We start from the raw sequence: 21,968 nt of genomic DNA on the forward strand, positions 1-21,968 counted from the left end.
TAATTAAAGTTTTGTGTTTTTTGGTTGGGTTTTGTTCGTTTGGGGGTAGAGACCATGAAATCTGTTATTTCAAAGAACTGAAATATTCAGGAAACAGGAAATGGGAAATTGATCAGTAGCCAATTAGAAAAAAGATTTTAAATATTAAATAAACGTTCATGCAAAGGTTCAGTTTTTTGTCACCATATTTCCAAATTAAAGAGGCCCTATTATATTTCTGTGCTAGCAGATAAACAGAGTAAAACTTTCTCCCTATCAAAATTATTTAATAAATCAATGTTTATGAATAATATCCTCAAGTTCTAAAATCTCTGATTGATGAATTCTTTTCAGAACATTTGAAGAACCTACAGGCCTGAGTCTGTTAAGTACAATGAAAGTAGTGTTGAAATCAGTTATATTTTTATTCTAAAGAAAAATATGTATATAACAAGATTATCAGTGAATCTAAATATTCGCACACATTAGGCAATAATAACAATGCCTGAAAACCATAACTGAGGATTCTTGGTATCCTCTCTTATTTTATCTGTATCTTTTGGAAGGAAGAAAAAATAATTATTGGTTATTTAAGACCAATATGTGACTGTTTTAAATAGGAAAGTTTCAATTAGTTTAAGAAGAGACAGGTTAATCAACCTTTTTCAGGGTTTATCCCTATATTTTAATCATTTCTGTCTTCCATTGAACCACTCATTCTAGAATGGAATGAAATGAACCTGGCCCAGATAATGAAATAGTCATCTCAAATGCTTAAAGTAGAAGAAGCACATATACTTATTGACTCTTTTTTTAGATGATGCTGCCCTGAGTTTTTGGCCCAGACAGTGATGTCATAGCTAAGTGAACAGAATATATAGTGCATTTATAAATTAAACACTCTCCAATAAAACGACTTAAGTGTCTGAATCACCTTTTCCACAAAACATATGGCTGAGAAGATAATGGCCACAGGGCATCCTTCAGGTATTTTACCCAAAATACTTTTTTTTTTTAAATAATGTTATATAATAAACATGTTTACAATTTGTGAAAAAGGTTCCAAATTCTTGTTATAATTTTAATATCTCCCAATCATATGCTTGGCTATTTCTGAACCAATTATGATATAAAATGTGTGCTAAAGCTCTGAAGAATAAAATGTCTAAAATATTAATTGATTAAGCATTTTTAAGTGGAATTGGAATTCTATTTTTAAATCAATAAAAACAGCTATAATTTTGGCCATACATAAATAATTTATTTCTCAATTGTCCATGGTAATTTGTGTATTTTCTGGTTATCTTTCAAAAAGGTATCTGTGTGCTATATATATAATTATTTCTAAATAGCATATGTGATATATAATTTCTAAATAGGATTATATTATATAATATATAACATGTAAAAGGACATTTTTTCATTAGCTTTCCCATGCTGATGGAACTGAAAAACCAGTGTGTACCCTAACAGATTATATGCATATATTTTATAAAGTATGATGAAGAAAATGTGAAATATCTAACTTAAAGTCCACTAGTTCCTTAAGTAATAAATGTGAAATTAGATTCATTCAAAAGAAATTCCACAAATTAAAAAGAATGTTTTAATGGAAAAAAAAGCCAAATGAGGTCCCCATCCCATGTAAATGGATTTTAAACATTTTCAAACTTAACAATAATAAGTCCTCTTCTACTGCCCTATATTTTAAATGTCTATATATGGCTAAGCATAGTGCTTTTCATTGCATAGTTACTAATGATAAAATGTTCCAGATTTTATTGAATGCAATCACATGCTATTTATGGGTAGTCATCATAATTCCGCTTCTCCCAAGACCTATAAGCTTTATGTTTAAATTCCTAAACCGACAACGGTGACTTATACTTGTAAATAATTTAAAGTTAAATTACGCATTTACTTGAATGGCTGTTTGGGTTTCATGTGTACTTTTACCTTTTAGAAGTGGCATTTCCACAGTTAACAAAAGTGTCTTTATCCCCCCCACAGGACAAGACGAGTGCCTTGAGCCTGAGCAACGTAGCAGGCGTCTTCTACATTCTGGTTGGCGGCTTGGGCTTGGCAATGCTGGTGGCTTTGATAGAGTTCTGTTACAAGTCCAGGGCAGAGGCGAAGAGAATGAAGGTGGCAAAGAGTGCACAGACTTTTAACCCAACTTCCTCGCAGAATACCCAGAATTTAGCAACCTATAGAGAAGGTTACAACGTATATGGAACCGAAAGTATTAAAATTTAGGGGTAGGACTTAGGGCCTACTACAGTGAGTGGGTGATGCATCTTGTAAATGCAGTGTTGTGACCTGTCTGTCCAGTGGTGGTATTGCTTGCTTCTAGTTAGAGCTTTATATTTTGAAAACTTCAGTGCAAAATGGTTCGGTTTTCTTTGGCTGCAGATGTACTGTTTGAAACTCTATGTTGCCTATAGATATCTGCATTGCAGGGGTCCGAATGACAAACACAAATCTCAGAATTGCATTGTGAAATGATTTTAACTGTAATAGTCTGAAATTTGGGAGAAATTGGAAATTAGACCTGGATTTCCTTGCACATAAGCTAGGCTAATCTTCTCTGTAACAATCCAATTTTAAGAAAAATGATCAAAATCTAGACATATTGCCTATTTTTGATAAATGTCATATTGTTTTCTGAGGAACAATATATGTAAAAATTCCAAAGAAGTGTCAGGCACATAATAAGTGCTCAATGGATTTTAGCTCCTACTATAATTTGTTTTACATTAGCCATTATTCTATATTTTTAACGAGTGAAACCCTGCTGTTTATCAAGTGGACAGTAGTCCTTCAGCCAGATATTAGGCAGGAGTGATGTTAGAATACTGACTACACTTCACAATTATTAGAATGAAATTCCACTCTAATATTCAAAGTATCACTAAGGTGAATAGGTATTTTAGGCAATATATTCTCCATTCAAAAATGTTACCCATAAATGTGTTCTACAGGAGGGATGCAGTAAAAGATAAAAATTGCAGTGAGTTTTTATGGCCCATTTCAATTGCTTTTAAGCAAGGCAAGTTCAGCCCTCCTCACTCACATCTTCTTGTCATGTCACTATAAAAAAACTGTAAAAATTCAGTAAAAATATAGGAGCTAGAGATCATTTTTTAAGACTCTAAGTGTCCACTGATTTTTTTCGTAATGATAGTGCTTTTAAAATAAGATATAAAAGCATTCGTTATTGTTCTTCCTGAAATCAGGTCTCTAAAACCCATTTTTTAAAATTATATATAATAGCTAACTGAATGTGCTGCTCATTCTGATTACAGATATAAAAACAAGCCTTTGAACCCACAAGAGACATTCAGGGTTAGATCAAAACCCAAAAAGTCAGAAACACAATATAATTGTTAATAAGAATAATATATGCATCTGAGGTTGTGCCAGGTAGACCTGCATTGACCTTTGATATTTATTCATATAAAAGCTATTGAGAAAATTTGTAACTTAATAAACCCCTTTTATAAAAGCCAAAAAAAGCTATTGAAATGCTTATTAGTTTTTTTTAAAAACAAAACCAAAAGCCATCTCTTTTTACCAAGATATAATTGCTGTTATCCACAGTCTAGAAATCAATAACTGAGTACAACTGCACATAGATAATCCTAGATAGGCACTTCCTCAATTTCATGAAGAAGAATTAAGAACTAAACCCTCCATTCACTCAGATAAAAACATTTTGGTAATGCCTTCTAATAGCAAAACAACAAGCTGCGGCAATGTCAAGGTGTTTTCTCTATTATGGGAATTGTTTCATCTTAATATTTACAAAGTCAAGGAGAGATTTTCCCAAGAGAAAAAACAATACCAGATTTTGGAGCTAATTCTGACATCATTCTGAGATGAGTTTTATAAGATGTCCCAAAAAAGGTTTTCTAAAAGTTTATTAAAATTGACTTTTCTTTGGCATAGCAAAGGCATCCCAGCCATCAGTAAAGTCCCAGGGTGGGGAAGTAAAGCAAAGAAAAGGAATATTAGAGAGTTTTAGAAAGAAATACTTAGGGATGCCAGTTTATTACAAAGTTATGGGAAGTTGTTAAAAAGGGATATACATTCCCAGGTTAGGTACATATCATTAAGGTGCGAATAATTTTGGGGGATGGGGTGGGGGAGGGGGGCATCAGAATCTGACATTCCAGATCATCACATGCAACTAATAGCAACTCTAACTGCCTTTAGAACTATGGTTCAACTTTTAAGACAAACATTTCAAATAAAAATAAAACATTCATGTCCACATGACTTTTTAAAAGGCTTCATGGCTTTCAGGGTAAACAAAATGATCTGCATCTGTGGAGAAGAACTGAACAGAAGCATTTTTTACCATATTCCCACATTCAATGGGTGTTCCCTTTCAAAAATGCTATTGGCCATAATTAGGCAAATAACTGATAATTTAGATAATATTTTACCCAGAATCTAAAAATCAAAACTTGAAACCTTCAATATATGGCAGACTATGAACTTAAAAGTGATCACCCCTCAAAGGAACACATACAATTATCACAGCCATTAGCCTTAAAAATCCAACCAAACCCACACCATATGTAAACTTATAAGAAAGTTTCCTCATTTGATCAGCCTCCATAGGTTCACATCAAGATGAATAGAAATGGCATTTTGTGGAAGAATCAAGAGATGGAAGGACAGAGAATAAGAATGCTAAACACAGACTGAAAGAGAAAATAGGGGGTATCAAAAAATTCATGAACTTACATGACACTCTGTTGTATTAATCTATAAGGAAGAAAATGTTATTTGAGAGAGACATGGAATTTTTCACATTTGGGGAGTTTTCCTTTCCTCACAATAGATTTCAAGAAAAAAGAAAACACAAAAATAGATTTTTATGGCAAAAGCCTTCTGAAAAAATTCTCTGAAAAAATTACAGTGTTTTTACTAATTGTATTGCCTCTTCAAAAATTTTTAAAAAGCTAAATTAGTATATTTTAAAAAATTAATTATCTATTTTACTTAATATAAATGTTGAAAGGGAATCTGAAGAAGCACTCTGTGGTCTTGATTTTGTTTTAATTTTGTGGTGAGTAGGTAACTGTGGATTTTCTGGAACTACCTTACTTAAGTCTGCTGCTCCTGAGTAATCTTGGTTATCTGAAGCTTCCCAAAGTACAATGTTCAAGACGGCTAATACATTGGTTGGGTTAGACTCATGGATATTCATTTTTCACGTTTTTTCTCAACATGTGACTGACAAATGTAATGAATCTAAGCTAAATGGCCCAGAGATTGTTTTCTCTAGAAGCTCAGGTGAAATGCCAATGCTACAACTGGTATGTTCCAAGCAACTGGGTGTCCATTAAAGGGTTCTGATCCAAAACACGCCCATCCATAACATATAACATTGAAAAATGGGATTATACTAGAAAATTATCCAGCAACTTTGATACCGAGTTCTGATCTATGTTTCTTAAATATAACATTTTATTGCTAGATTTTCTTGACATAAATTTGCTGCTTAGCTAATGATTCTTTTTATACACACACTCAAAAACATATCCAGTCTAATATTAAGCAGAATATACTCATTTTTCTAGTAACATAACCTCCCAAGAGTCACTTTAAGGAGCCATGTCCACTGTTTCATGGTGAGATTCTGCCGTATAAGTGAGGTCTTTAAATAAGGGATCCTTTCAAATGTTTGCTAAACTTAATCACATCGAATTGTTGCATTTCTAAATCACATATTGATTTACTGAAATTGTGCTTCAGTTCAATTTGTATTCATTTAGAAATTTTTTAAGATAAACCTTACATGCAGTGAAATTCACCCTTTTAAGTATACAGCTCTGCAAGTTTTGACAAATACTTCATTTAGAATTTTATCCCATCAGTTCCATTTACAAGTAAGAAAATGAAACTTTCCATATATAGACATTTATCCATTCAACAAATATTTAGAGTGCCTATTATGTGTCAAAAAAATGGCAGAAGAACCTTGATATCAAGGGACTAGAAGATAACCAAATAGGAATATAATTTTTCCCTAAAATTATCATTATATTTACTACTATTGCCAAATATAAAAGCAGTCATATTTCTATAGAGACTGTATCCTAACTTCTGATTATGAAGATGTATTAATTTTTGAGACCATTTAATAAGGCAGAAGTATGAGATTGACCTTGGTTTCTATCATAGATATGTAATTAACTAGTAATCTGACTCTAACTTTCTGAAGTTATCAGGGTAGCTGATCTCTACACCTTTTCATTCTAACATTCTTTTATTCAATTATTAATTTAACTACATAATACGTAATGATTCTAATGTTTAAGTTTCAAGACAGAAAAAAATACAGGGATGGAATTTCCTAAAGAATGGGATACACTTAAATTCACAATAGGAAATTGAGATATGGTCAAGTTATCACCTGAGCCATAACAAACTGGAAATATCTCATTTACCTTATTTTTCTATTGAGTTATTAGAATTCAGCTACTGGAAAGAATTAAAGGTAACCAATGAATAATAATTAGATTTACATAATATTGCTTCATGTTTCTCCTCTCTGTAATATTATCTGCTACTTACTATGGCAGAGAATTGGAATTTAATGAGGATTTTAGACAACAGAACCCATAATTTTACTAGGAAGTTCCCCAGTGATGACTTTTCAGGAGGCACTGAAAGATGCCCATTTTCAGTACACTCCCCTTTAAGCACATTTCTTAAAATATGACCTGTGGCTTCCATAGTAGGCATAGAGGGAACTATATGTAACTAATTGTGCTGTTTTGGGTCATGTCTATAACTAACTGGTGTGAATGAATGAAAGTGTCTGTGGATAGGTCTGTGTTATGAAAACAGGAAGATCTGTCATAAATAGTCTATATAGTTTGTTTAGACAATTCATGACATTTTTAAGAATATAATCCTCACTTTGTAAAGACATTTTTTAATAAGAAAAGAATATTTGAAGAATGCTGGCCAAACATAAAGGAGCTCTTAAAGTGGACTAGAAGTACTAGGGTGTACAATGCAGCAGATTAATAGATGTGACCTGGCCCAGATTTGCTAAACAAAACCTAACTTTGTGTTTTTGTTTTTTGCTTTTTTAGAATTAGTTATCAAACAGGTAGGACCACAAACTCTAGACTGATTCTTTCGAAGGTGCATCTGGGCTTTTCTTTCTCTTTACAAGCAGTTTTCATATGAACAAAAGAATATGAAAAAATGCAGATGTCTAAATATTGATATTTTGGTGTTTGTTGTGTCCAATGTTGTTGAAGAAACAAATATTGTAACACTCGACATTCTCTCTGTTTCCTTTCCACGCAACCCAGTTGACCTTTTCTGAAGCCATAAGAAACAAAGCCAGATTATCCATCACTGGGAGTGTCGGAGAAAACGGCCGCGTCTTGACGCCGGACTGCCCAAAGGCTGTACACGCTGGAACTGCAATTAGACAAAGTTCAGGATTGGCTGTCATTGCATCGGACCTACCATAAAAACCAAAAAAATAATTGAGTGCCTTAATAAAACTGTGTCGGTGACTGATGGAGACGCAGCCCTGAGGGACACGCCGCGCGCGCGTCTTTGCTAAACCAACCGTTCCGCTGAGAGAGGGAGGTACGTCCGAACGCGCCGGGCATCAGCAGCTGCAACGTGTGCATGAGCTCAGCTCGGAAACCCAAACTCAGATTTTATATCAGGAAAACTCACAATTTAGATTTTTCGGGGAGTGGGTGGGGGGAGTTGGGATGGGTGTATTAACAGCAACAAATTTCACTCGAATGGACTTAAAGACTAATCAGACTTGCGAGTTAGCGCATTAAACTGTGACGTTCTTGCTCAGAAAGCTGTTGTCTTCACCACAAGGGATAAAATAGTTATAGAAGTCAACCTGCTAACCAGTGTCTCCAGAACACCCATGTATTCAATGGAAGAGTATCCAGCTGAGAAAACAAATCACTAAACTGTGAGAAGAAAATAATAAACAAACATGTAAATCCTGTGAAAAAATTTAAAGAAAGTATTTGTACTTACTTTGGAGAAAACAAATACTGAAACATGCTTGCTTTTTAACTGCGTAAATTCAGTAGAGGAAAACACGATTCTTTTTTCTAACCATCTTAGGGAACAATACATTGCAATAATTGATATAAATACCATCACTGTAATAAACTTTAGAGACTTTTTTTATAAGAGTTGTTGGTCATCTTCTTGTTTGCTATAACCTTCACTTTGTTACATGAGTCGGTGTCCACAGATTGCATTTGTCTCACTACCAGGAACAAAAACAAAAAGAAGAAAATGTTACCGTAAAATCATCAGTCTGCAATGTAGATTCAAAAAAGACTACGGGTCACTCATGTTATCGATATTATTTATAAACTTGTTCTGTGTACAAAATTGTGGTTTTTGTACCCACCAAAAAAGAATAAAATGAGAAGTTCTTACAATATCGACAGAGCTTCAATTTGTTTTCTTAACATTATAATAGTTATTTGAGAAATTACAAGACTATAGGAAGGATTGTTGAAGTCAAGTGATGGGCCATAATGGAAAATGTAGCTAGTCTTTATTATTTTTGCATCCTAAGTTACCCTTCTTTTACAGATCTTTGACTTGTTAGTAAGTTAAATTGTCAAAGATGGAGTTTTTGAGTTGGGGAACAAATCATTGTCATAATAGCAACATATCCTGTTATTGTGTATTGAAATTTTGCTTGACTGTATTTTGCTGCATAAAATTATGTGTCTCTTGGACTTCACCCCCATCTCCATTGCTCTTTTTAAATCATTTGAAGGCACTAATAATAGTAGACAACAAATAAAGAATTAGTCCTCGATGGAAAATGTAAGAAAATTATACCCATGTTTATTTATTTAAAATACTTTATATTATGTATGGACTAAATTAACACAGTTCAAGAGAAGGTTTGGTTCCTTTGACATAATAAATAAGCATCATAGTAGGGAAAAAGTCACAGTACTTAGGGATCTTGGCAGAAAGCACAAGTTCGAAAATTTTAGAAGTCTGGCCTTGAAAAGATGGGTTGAGTTTCAATAAATGAAGGTGCTAAGAGTCTTCTGGGTGAGCAGTAGCCCAAAGCCGTGCTTGTCCATGGCTTGTTTAATGAATCCATTCAACTGGATGGGCTAGTGAGAGCCCAGGGTGTGATACCATGGGAGATATATTTGGAAAAAGTGAACAATTGATCTCTCTGCCTCAATGCTTGAAATCTATCCCCTCCATCCAGTCTCTGTGCTGCAGTAAGAATAATCTTAAAAAGTGCAAATCTCGTAAGTCACACACACACAGACACACACACAGACACATTGTTTCCTCAGGAAAAATTCCAAGCTCTTTAACAGAGCACAGGAGTCCATGACCTGGCCCTTGCTTATCTCTCCTCCTCCCCAAATTATCCTGCCCACAAATGAAACTCAACTGCAGCTCATGGGACACTGCATAAACTATTTCCTCAGTCTATAACACTCTTTCTTGTTTCCTTTTTACCTAACTTGTACTTATCCTTCAGTACACAAATCAAATTTTACTTGCTGTGGGATGATTCTCATGACTATCTACCACCCCCTACGTATGAGACTAAGTAGGGTGCCCTTCTTAATGTCTTCTCCCATCATGGCACTTAGCATACTGCATTGTAATTGCCTGTGTACTTGTCTGTATAACTATTAGACTGTAAGCTCCTTGAGGGCAGGGACTGTGTCTATCTTGTTCACAGTTGTGTCCCCAGCACCCAGCACAGTGCCTGGCATATTTAGGTGCTTAATAAATATTTGTTGAATGAATGAATGAATGGAATGGAATTACTTTAATTAAGTGGAAGCACTAAGACATCTTTCCTCTTAACAGTCCATCGAGTGTGTGTTAAGTATACAGTGAGTCAAAATGAAGACTAAAGTTGGTATGATTTCATGGCATCCACCTCACTGGAAAGGGTGGTTAAAGAGAAAAAAAAAGATGATCAGATGAATTTTCTTATCAAATGAAAAGGTATTCCATGTAATTGTACCAAGCTGTGGAATGAATGTTTTTTTAGCTGGAAAAATTGTCATTTTAACTAAATAACCCAGAACAAGTTTTTGTTGTTGTTTTTTAGCCATATTTCCAAAGTTGTCTTTCATTTAAACCTCAGGGTGGATTAGTGATGCAAAGTTTGGAAGTTATATTTTTTATGGTAAAGAATAATTTTGCTAAACAAAAATTTTTAAGATGACACCAGTAAAAAGGGATATCTCTTTGGATTCCAGTTTGAAAACATACTATAAAACTAGGAAATGTGCTTTGAAAACATTTAAGTCTCTTTCATGTTTCCAAGAAGTGAAGAACTGCAGTTGCCAAACAAACAAGATTACTATCTAGTACAGAATTCCCTGAACATATCAAACAAAGCCAACTTTGAGGTTCCATTGGCTGGTTAAAACTTATACAATGACCACATTTGAAAGACATAAAGAACCCTCAGGAGAACCACTTCGCTACATTCAATTCAATAATTACTAATTGAAAATGCCAGTCTCACCTTTACTGCACCTGCTTCAGGCTGCTGCATCATTGTTAGCTATGTGCTATGTGCTCTCTGGTCTTCCCAGGCAGACTGTCAACTACAAATGAACACATTCAGTGTTCAATATGTATTTCTTGAATCAAAAAAAAAAAAAAAAAAAAAAAAACCCACAACTTTCTATATTAAATCTATATCAGGGAAAAACAGTCAGATAATTTTTCCAGTGTACAGATATCACAATTTGCAACACTAATGAGGAATAACAACTGAATGAAAAGTGACAGGTAGAGTTTATGAAAAGATAAACTGAAATTATGCAGATTCATTTGCTCTGTATTTATTAATACAATGTTTCATGAAAAGCGTGCCTTTTCTTGTGCATTCATAAAAGAATTTTAATTTCAGTAGGCTAGAATATTTGGCATTTGTAAAACCAAATGCAAATATGATAGGTGATATATTTATGTATTTTCTAAATAGCTAGTACTAGTAGTCATTTTCAAAAGAGAACTGTACTTCTATAAGAATATATTTTAATAAGTTATGAAGGGCAAGTGATGAGACTTGGTAACTGCATCTCAAAAAACAGAGGGCTAAATTGCTTCCCAGGAAATAAGAAATCCTTGTTTGTCTTGCTTTGGGTTTATTTTCTTTGTGCAACAAGATGGGCAGAGCAGTGAGGAAAAATAAAAACTATGGGGTAGGAAGCCAATAACAAAGTTGAATACTGGGTGAAAGGCTAATAAGTTTCCTTTGGGTGGCCAAAAGGACTGAGAAGAATAGGAATGTTTGACATATCATTTTTATGTTGTTAGATGTGTAATGTTTGATATATTTCCCTTTCCAAGGCCTACATACATACCTTAAGTTTTCCTACATGGAATTCATGGTTGTATTGAAGGAGGCAATAAAGGAGAAAATTCTAACTCCCATGTTTCCGTTGATGCCAGCCCAGAAAATAACCCTAATCATATGTCTCCCTCCCAGAGAAATGTGCAGAAATCCAGGTTCAGATTAATTTTTCCATATGGCAAAAAACAAAGGTTAATTCCGTTTTTTCTAGTTCTGAAGAAGCTGGAAGGTCGAGCTGGAAGATCATGATCACTGTTTTTTAACCACTTGTGCTGACGAGAGAGTGTCACAAACAGCAAAATAAGTGTAATATAGAGAGAACTATAATATCATTAAGAAATATTCTATTAAGTTATAATATCTTGTTCATGGCTTGAATGAAGGGGTTATTTAGACATTTTGTAATCTATAATCCTAAGTACAATGAGAACCTGCTTAGTTAGCAGGTTATTATTATTTCCTCCTCAAAGTTTGTACTTTTGACAAACATTTCTAAAGTTCCTGAACATTTAGTAATAGCTTAAAACTGGGTATGTAAAAAGTTATTTGTTGGTCTTTTCAACAAATGGGGCTGGGAGAGTTGGATATCCATATCCAAAAGAATGAAAGAGGACCCCTACCTCACACCCTACACAAAAATTAACTCAAAATGACCAAAGATCTCAATGTAAAAGAAAGTACCATAAAACTCCTAGAAGATAATGTAGGAAAACATCTTCAAGACCTTGTATTAGGCGGCCACTTTCTAGACTTTAAACCCAAAGCACAAGCAACAAAAGAAAAAATAGATAAATGGGAACTCCTCAAGCTTAGAAGTTTCTGCACCTCAAAGGAATTTCTCAGAAAGGTAAAGAGGCAGCCAACTCAATGGGAAAAAATTTTTGGAAACCATGTATCTGACAAAAGACTGATATCTTGCTTATATAAAGAAATCCTGGTTGTTCCCGGGATGGTGTGTCTGGGACCTGGCTGGGGCTCCCCACTGCGTCGCCCTGGGTTGAGAGCGATGTCCAACATCAGGAAGCAAGTGTTTGTGGAAAAAGTGCTGAAGAAGCTTTTTCCTAATGTTCCAAATGGCCAAGAAAAGAAAGCACCAGTGACTCTCACCTCGGAGAAACCACCCGAGAAAGTGACGCCTAAGAAAGCAAAATCCGAGAGCATTCAACCTTCTACAGGTGGTGACACTGAGATGCAGTCTGAAAGACGGCTGTACACAGTAAGTCTGCCTCCTGAGGGATACATTCCATGTTTGCCAGAGTTGAACAGTTGCACAGAATCTGAAAAGTCCTCCAGTGATGATGACACAGAAGATCTGGATCTTCATGAACAACCAAAAAGAAAAAGAACTAGAAAGCATAAATCAAAGAAAAATTTTAAAAATCACAGTAATGTCCATGCAGAACAATCAGAGTTAGAAAAACAGAAGAGTCTTTTACAAGAAAAATTACAGCCGCAGCACACAGATGGCACCACAATAAGCAAAAATAAAAAAAGGAAACTGAAAAAGAAACAGCAAATTAAAAAGAAGAAAGCAGCTGGCTTACTAACAAAAGCCTCTGGCATCAATTTCATGTACCAGCCTGAGGAGAGCAACAGTGAACAGGAAGACGTAAGGGACACTGATGGAGAAGATGTTAAAGACACCAACGAGGAAGACGGTGGCAGTGCTAATGAAAAGGCAGATGCTATCCTAAACTTCCTGAAGTCAACACAAGAAATTTACTTTTATGATGGTGTCTCCAAAGATTCCGATTCAACTGCCTTTGTGGAAACTACCGAAGAGCTATTTAAACATCTTGAATCTCACAGCATGTCTCCCTCAGATGTGTTCATTCTGGATCACATGAAAACACTGTTACTCTTGCAAGATATTGAAAGATTGAAAAGTGCTCTGGAAATGTTCCCAGAACATTGCATGATGCCTCCTGACCAGGCCAGAGTAATCTCAACTTTCTTTAATTACTGGATTACACATATTCTTCCTGAGAAAAACAGTGAATAGAATCAGTATGTCTACTTAAGAAGAGATGAAACTTAAGAAAAAAATACAGAAGAGAAATATAAAATGGGCTGAGAGTTAAATTCCCTATTTTTTCTTTGTAGCCCAAATCATGTGAACTTTGAAAACATTTGTACCATATTATTTATTCATGTGTTTGTACATAGCAGGCAAGATGTCATCTGAGATGCTGAAGAATTGGAATAAAACTTGAAATTTTTCACTTATTTGCAATTGTATATGTCTTGAATTACTACACAAAGTTTGTTTTTCTAATTTCTGTAAAATTTGAAAATAGGCATTGTTTAAATTGAATAAACTGTATAGTTTAAGGTTATTATATGTTTTTTAATGTTTTAGATCACCTAGTATTTCAAAGTTTTAAGGCTGCTTTATAAAAATTAAAACATTCTGGTTTAAAAAAAAAAAAAAAAAAAAGAAATCCTACAACTCAATGACAATAGTACAGGCAGCCCAATTATAAAATGGGCAAAAGATATGAAAAGACAGTTCTCTGAAGAGGAAATACAAATGGCCAAGAAACATATGAAAAAATGTTCAGCTTCACTAGCTATTAGAGAGATGCAAATTAAGACCACAATGAGATACCATCTAACACCGGTTAGAATGGCTGCCATTAAACAAACAGGAAACTACAAATGCTGGAGGGAATGTGGGGAAATTGGAACTCTTATTCATTGTTGGTGGGACTGTATAATGGTTCAGCCACTCTGGAAGTCAGTCTGGCAGTTCCTTAGAAAACTAGATATAGAGTTACCCTTCGATCCGGCCATTGCACTTCTCGGTATATACCCGGAAGATCGGAAAGCAGTGACACGAACAGATATCTGCACGCCAATGTTCATAGCAGCATTATTCACAATTGCCAAGAGATGGAAACAACCCAAATGTCCTTCAACAGATGAGTGGATAAATAAAATGTGGTATATACACACGATGGAATACTACACGGCAGTAAGAAGAACAATCTCGTGAAACATATGACAACATGGATGAACCTTGAAGACATAATGCTGAGCGAAGTAAGCCAGGCACAAAAAGAGAAATATTATATGCTACCACTAATGTGAACTTTGAAAAATGTAAAACAAATGGTTTGTAATGTAGAATGTAGGGGAACTAGCAATAGAGAGCAATTAAGGAAGGGGGAACAATAATCCAAGAAGAACAGATAAGCTGTCATGGGTAAATTTAACGTTCTGGGAATGCCCAGGAATGACTATGGTCTGTTAATTTCTGATGGATATAGTAGGAACAAGTTCACAGAAATGCTGCTATATTAGGTAACTTTCTTGAGGTAGAGTAGGAACATGTTGGAAGTAAAGTAGTTACCTTAGGTTAGGTTGTCTTTTTCTTACTCCCTTGTTATGGTCTCTTTGAAATGTTCTTTTATGGTATGTTTGTTTTTCTTAATTTTTTTTTTATTTTTTTATTTTTCATACAGTTGATTTAAAAAAAAAAAAGTTAAAAAAAAAAAACAAGAAAAAAAATATGTAGAGCCCCCTTGAGGAGCCTGTGGAGAATGCAGGGGTATTGGCCTACCCCACCTCAATGGTTGCTAACATGACCACAGACATAGGGGACTGGTGGTTTGATGGGTTGAGCCCTCTACCACAGGATTTACCCTTGGGAAGACTGTTGCTGCAAAGGAGAGGCTAGGCCTCCCTATAATTGTGCCTAAGAGCCTCCTCCCGAATGCCTCTTTGTTGCTCAGATGTGGCCCTCTCTCTCTAGCTAAGCCAATTTGGCAGGTGAAATCACTGCCCTCCCCACTACGTGGGATCAGACACCCAGGGGAGTGAATCTCCCTAGCAACGTGGAATATGACTCCCGGGGAGGAATGTAGACCCGGCATCGTGGGATGGAGAACATCTTCTTGACCAAAAGGGGGATGTGAAAGGAAATGAAATAAGCTTCAGTGGCAGAGAGATTCCAAAAGGAGCCGAGAGGTCACTCTGGTGGGCACTCTTACACACAGTTTAGACAACCCTTTTTAGGTTCTAAAGAATTGGGGTAGCTGGTGGTAGATACCTGAAACTATCAAACTACAACCCAGAACCCATGAATCTCGAAGACAATTGTATAAAAATGTAGCTTATGAGGGGTGACAATGGGATTGGGAAAGCCATAGGGACCACACTCCCCTTTGTCTAGTTTATGGATGGATGAGTAGAAAAATAGGGGAAGGAAACAAACAAACAAACAGACAAAGGTACCCAGTGTTCTTTTTTACTTTAATTGCTCTTTTTCACTTTAATTATTATTCTTGTTATTTTTGTGTGTGTGCTAATGAAGGTGTCAGGGATTGATTTAGGTAATGAATGTACAACTATGTAATGGTACTGTGAACAATCGAATGTACAATTTGTTTTGTGGTGTGTGTGGTATGTGAATATATCTCAATAAAATGAAGATTTAAAAAAAAAGTTGGGAGGCCGGGCAAGATGGCAGACTGGTGAGCTGTAAGTTTTAGTTACTCCTCCAGGAAAGTAGGTAAAAAGCCAGGAACTGCGTGGACTGGACACCACAGAGCAATCTGTCTTTGGGCATACTTCATACAACACTCATGAAAACGTGGAACTGCTGAGATCAGCGAAATCTGTAAGTTTTTGCGGCCAGGGGACCCGCGCCCCTCCCTGCCAGTCTCAGTCCCGGGGGAGGAGGGGCTGTCAGCTCCGGGAAGGAGAAGGGAGAACTGCAGTGGCTGCTCTTATCGGAAACTCATTCTACTGATTCAAACTCCAACCATAGATAGACTGAGACCAGACACCAGAGACTCTGAGAGCAGCCAGCCCAGCAGAGAGGAGACAGGCATAGAAAAAAAACAATACGAAAAACTCCAAAATAAAAGCAGAGGATTTTTGGAGTTCTGGTGAACACAGAAAGGGGAAGGGCGGAGCTCAGGCCTTGAGGCGCATATGCAAATCCCGAAGCAAAGCTGATCTCTCTGCCCTGTGGACCTTTCCTTAATGGCCCTGGTTGCTTTGTCTATTAGCATTTCAATAACCCATTAGATCTCTGAGGAGGGCCGTTTTTTTTTTTTTTTTTTTTTTAATCCTTTTTTCTTTTTCTAAAACAATTACTCTAAGAAGCCCAATACAGAAAGCTTCAAAGAATTGCAATTTGGGCACGTCAAGTCAAGAGCAGAACTAAGAGAGCTCTGAGACAAAAGGCAATAATCCAGTGGATGAGAAAATTCACTAAACAACACAACTTCCCAAGAAAAGGGGGGTGTCCGCTCACAGCCACCATCCTGGTGGACAGGAAACACTCCTGCCCATCGCCAGCCCCATAGCCCAGAGCTGCCCCAGACAACCCAGTGTGACGGAAGTGCTTCAAATAACAGGCACACACCACAAAAATGGGCGTGGACATTAGCCTTCCCTGCAACCTCAGCTGAATGTCCCAGAGCTGGGAAGGTGGAGCAGTGTGAATTAACAAAGCCCCATTCAGCCATCATTTGAGCAGACTGGGAGCCTCCCTACACAGCCCAGCAGCCCAGAACTGCCCTGGGGGGACGGCACTCACCTGTGACATAGCACAGTCATCCCTCAACAGAGGACCCGGGGTGCACAGCCTGGAAGAGGGGCCCACTTGCAAGTCTCAGGAGCCATACGCCAATACCAAAGACTTGTGGGTCAGTGGCAGAGACAAACTGTGGCAGGACTGAACTGAAGGATTAGACTATTGCAGCAGCTTTAAAACTCTAGGATCATCAGGGAGATTTGATTGTTAGGGCCACCCCCCCTCCCCGACTGCCCAGAAACACGCCCCACATACAGGGCAGGCAACACCAACTACACACGCAAGCTTGGTACACCAATTGGGCCCCACAAGACTCACTCCCCCACTCACCAAAAAGGCTAAGCAGGGGAGAACTGGCTTGTGGAGAACAGGTGGCTCGTGGATGCCACCTGCTGGTTAGTTAGAGAAAGTGTACTCCACGAAGCTGTAGATTTGATAAATTAGAGATAAGGACTTCAATAGGTCTACAAACCCTAAAAGAACCCTATCAAGTTCAGCAAATGCCACGAGGCCAAAAACAACAGAAAATTATAAAGCATATGAAAAAACCAGACGATATGGATAACCCAAGCCCAAGCACCCAAATCAAAATACCAGAAGAGACACAGCACCTAGAGCAGTTACTCAAAGAACTAAAGATGAACAATGAGACCATAGTACGGGATATGAAGGAAATCAAGAAGACCCTAGAAGAGCATAAAGAAGACATAGCAAGACTAAATAAAAAAATGGATGATCTTATGGAAATTAAAGAAACTGTTGACCAAATTAAAAAGATTCTGGACACTCATAGTACAAGACTAGAGGAAGTTGAACAACGAATCAGTGACCTGGAAGATGACAGAATGGAAAATGAAAGCATAAAAGAAAGAATGGGGAAAAAAATTGAAAAACTCGAAATGGACCTCAGGGATATGATAGATAATATGAAACGTCCAAATATAAGACTCATTGGTGTCCCAGAAGGGGAAGAAAAGGGTAAAGGTCTAGGAAGAGTATTCAAAGAAATTGTTGGGGAAAACTTCCCAAATCTTCTAAACAACATAAATACACAAATCATAAATGCTCAGCGAACTCCAAATAGAATAAATCCAAAAAAACCCACTCCGAGACATATACTGATCACACTGTCAAACATAGAAGAGAAGGAGCAAGTTCTGAAAGCAGCAAGAGAAAAGCAATTCACCACATACAAAGGAAACAGCATAAGACTAAGTAGTGACTACTCAGCAGCCACCATGGAGACGAGAAGGCAGTGGCACGATATATTTAAAATTCTGAGTGAGAGGAATTTCCAGCCAAGAATACTTTATCCAACAAAGCTCTCCTTCAAATTTGAGGGAGAGCTTAAATTTTTCACAGACAAACAAATGCTGAGAGAATTTGCTAACAAGAGACCTGCCCTACTGGAGATACTAAAGGGAGCCCTACAGACAGAGAAACAAAGACAGGACAGAAAGACTTGGAGAAAGGTTCAGTACTAAAGAGATTCGGTATGGGTACAATAAAGGATATTAATAGAGAGAGGGAAAAATATGGCAAACATAAACCAAAGGATAAGATGGCCGATTCAAGAAATGCCTCCACGGTTTTAACGTTGAATGTAAATGGATTAAACTCCCCAATTAAAAGATATAGATTCGCAGAATGGATCAAAAAAAATGAACCATCAATATGTTGCATACAAGAGACTCATCTTAGACACAGGGACACAAAGAAACTGAAAGTGAAAGGATGGAAAAAAATATTTCATGCAAGCTACAGCCAAAAGAAAGCAGGTGTAGCAATATTAATCTCAGATAAAATAGACTTCAAATGCAGGGATGTTTTGAGAGACAAAGAAGGCCACTACATACTAATAAAAGGGTCAATTCAGCAAGAAGAAATAACAATCGTAAATGTCTATGCACCCAATCAAGGTGCCACAAAATACATGAGAGAAACACTGGCAAAACTAAAGGAAGCAATTGATGTTTCCACAATAATTGTGGGAGACTTCAACACATCACTCTCTCCTATAGATAGATCAACCAGACAGAAGACCAATAAGGAAATTGAAAACCTAAACAATCTGATAAATGAATTAGATTTAACAGACATCTACAGGACATTACATCCCAAATCACCAGGATACACATACTTTTCTAGTGCTCACGGAACTTTCTCCAGAATAGATCATATGCTGGGACATAAAACAAGCCTCAATAAATTTAAAAAGATTGAAATTATTCAAAGCCCATTCTCTGACCACAATGGAATACAATTAGAAGTCAATAACCATCAGACTTAGAAAATTCACAAATACCTGGAGGTTAAACAACACACTCCTAAACAATCAGTGGGTTAACAAAGAAATAGCAAGAGAAATTGCTAAATATATAGAGACGAATGAAAATGAGAACACAACATACCAATACCTATGGGATGCAGCAAAAGCAGTGCTAAGGGGGAAATTTATAGCACTAAACGCATATATTAAAAAGGAAGAAAGAGCCAAAATCAAAGAACTAATGGATCAACTGAAGAAGCTAGAAAACGAACAGCAAACCAATCCTAAACCAAGTAGAAGAAAAGAAATAACAAGGATTAAAGCAGAAATAAATGACATAGAGAACAAAAAAACAATAGAGAGGATAAATATCACCAAAAGTTGGTTCTTTGAGAATATCAACAAGATTGACAAGCCCCTAGCTAGACTGACAAAATCAAAAAGAGACAAGACCCATATAAACAAAATAATGAATGAAAAAGGTGACATAACTGCAGATCCTGAAGAAATTAAAAAAATTATAAGAGGATATTATGAACAACTGTATGGCAACAAACTGGATAATGTAGAAGAAATGGACAATTTCCTGGAAACATATGAACAACCTAGACTGACCAGAGAAGAAACAGAAGACCTCAACTAACCCATCACAAGCAAAGAGATCCAATCAGTCATCAAAAATCTTCCCACAAATAAATGCCCAGGGCTTCACAGGGGAATTCTACCAAACTTTCCAGAAAGAACTGACACCAATCTTACTCAAACTCTTTCAAAACATTGAAAAAAATGGAACACTACCTAACTCATTTTATGAAGCTAACATCAATCTAATACCAAAACCAGGCAAAGATGCTACAAAAAAGGAAAACTACCGGCCAATCTCCCTAATGAATATAGATGCAAAAATCCTCAACAAAATACTTGCAAATCGAATCCAAAGACACATTAAAAAAATCATACACCATGACCAAGTGGGGTTCATTCCAGGCATGCAAGGATGGTTCAACATAAGAAAAACAATCAATGTATTACAACACATTAAAAACTCGAAAGGGAAAAATCAATTGATCATCTCAATAGATGCTGAAAAAGCATTTGACAAAATCCAACATCCCTTTTTGATAAAAACACTTCAAAAGGTAGGAATTGAAGGAAACTTCCTCAACATGATAAAGAGCATATATGAAAAACCCACAGCCAGCATAGTACTCAATGGTGAGAGACTGAAAGCCTTCCCTCTAAGATCAGGAACAAGACAAGGATGCCCGCTGTCACCACTGTTATTCAACATTGTGCTGGAAGTGCTAGCCAGGGCAATCTGGCAAGACAAAGAAATAAAAGGCATCCAAATTGGAAAAGAAGAAGTAAAACTGTCATTGCTTGCAGATGATATGATCTTATATCTAGAAAACCCTGAGAAATCAACGATACACCTACTAGAGCTAATAAACAAATTTAGCAAAGTAGCGGGATACAAGATTAATGCACATAAGTCAGTAATGTTTCTATATGCTAGAAATGAACAAACTGAAGAGACACTCAAGAAAAAGATACCATTTTCAATAGCAACTAAAAAAATCAAGTACCTAGGAATAAACTTAACCAAAGATGTAAAAGACCTATACAAAGAAAACTACATAACTCTACTAAAAGAAATAGAAGGGGACCTTAAAAGATGGAAAAATATTCCATGTTCATGGATAGGAAGGGTAAATGTCATTAAGATGTCAATTCTACCCAAACTCATCTACAGATTCAATGCAATCCCAATCAAAATTCCAACAACCTACTTTGCAGACTTGGAAAAGCTAGTTATCAAATTTATTTGGAAAGGGAAGATGCCTCGAATTGCTAAAGACACTCTAAAAAAGAAAAACGAAGTGGGAGGACTTACACTCCCTGACTTTGAAGCTTATTATAAAGCCACAGTTGCCAAAACAGCATGGTACTGGCACAAAGATAGACATATATATCAATGGAATCGAATTGAGAATTCAGAGATAGACCCTCAGATCTATGGCCGACTGATCTTTGATAAGGCCCCCAAAGTCACCGAACTGAGCCATAATGGTCTTTTCAACAAATGGGGCTGGGAGAGTTGGATATCCATATCCAAAAGAATGAAAGAGGACCCCTACCTCACCCCCTACACAAAAATTAACTCAAAATGGACCAAAGATCTCAATATAAAAGAAAGTACCATAAAACTCCTAGAAGATAATGTAGGAAAACATCTTCAAGACCTTGTATTAGGAGGCCACTTCCTAGACTTTACACCCAAAGCACAAGCAACAAAAGAGAAAATAGATAAATGGGAACTCCTCAAGCTTAGAAGTTTCTGCACCTCAAAGGAATTTCTCAAAAAGGTAAAGAGGCAGCCAACTCAATGGGAAAAAATTTTTGGAAACCATGTATCTGACAAAAGACTGATATCTTGCATATACAAAGAAATCCTACAACTCAATGACAATAGTACAGACAGCCCAATTATAAAATGGGCAAAAGATATGAAAAGACAGTTCTCTGAAGAGGAAATACAAATGGCCAAGAAACACATGAAAAAATGTTCAGCTTCACTAGCTATTAGAGAGATGCAAATTAAGACCACAATGAGATACCATCTAACACCGGTTAGAATGGCTGCCATTAAACAAACAAGAAACTACAAATGCTGGAGGGGATGTGGAGAAATTGGAACTCTTATTCATTGTTGGTGGGACTGTATAATGGTTCAGCCACTCTGGAAGTCAGTCTGGCAGTTCCTTAGAAAACTAGATATAGAGCTACCA

The 21,968-nt window shown here is 36.4% G+C and overlaps 2 protein-coding genes across 6 annotated transcripts in view; both read left to right on the forward strand.

Annotated features, from left to right (window-relative positions):
- The window catches only part of GRIA4 (glutamate ionotropic receptor AMPA type subunit 4), a 380,763-nt gene extending 371,010 nt beyond the window's left edge, over window positions 1-9,753 (forward strand). For 2 of the 5 annotated variants that reach the window (XM_037841263.1, XM_037841259.1), the window contains 2 exons: window positions 1,990-2,124; window positions 7,320-9,753. In XM_037841263.1, the coding sequence (XP_037697191.1) occupies window positions 1,990-2,124; window positions 7,320-7,484 (300 nt within the window). In that variant the 3' untranslated portion in view covers window positions 7,485-9,753. Of the gene's footprint in view, window positions 1-1,989; window positions 2,238-7,319 lie in introns of all 5 variants that reach the window. The other 3 variants (XM_037841261.1, XM_037841260.1, XM_037841262.1) reach the window with 2 other exon arrangements.
- Window positions 9,754-12,316: 2,563 nt separating this feature from the next.
- On the forward strand, window positions 12,317-13,758 carry LOC119536440 (glutamate-rich protein 1-like). The gene has a single exon (XM_037839226.1). The coding sequence runs from the start codon at window positions 12,372-12,374 to the stop codon at window positions 13,365-13,367; it is 996 nt and encodes a 331-aa protein (XP_037695154.1). The 5' UTR covers window positions 12,317-12,371; the 3' UTR covers window positions 13,368-13,758.
- The last annotated feature ends 8,210 nt before the right edge of the window (window positions 13,759-21,968 follow it).

This window comes from Choloepus didactylus, chromosome 6 (assembly GCF_015220235.1).
Source record: "Choloepus didactylus isolate mChoDid1 chromosome 6, mChoDid1.pri, whole genome shotgun sequence".
NCBI lineage: Eukaryota > Metazoa > Chordata > Mammalia > Pilosa > Megalonychidae > Choloepus > Choloepus didactylus.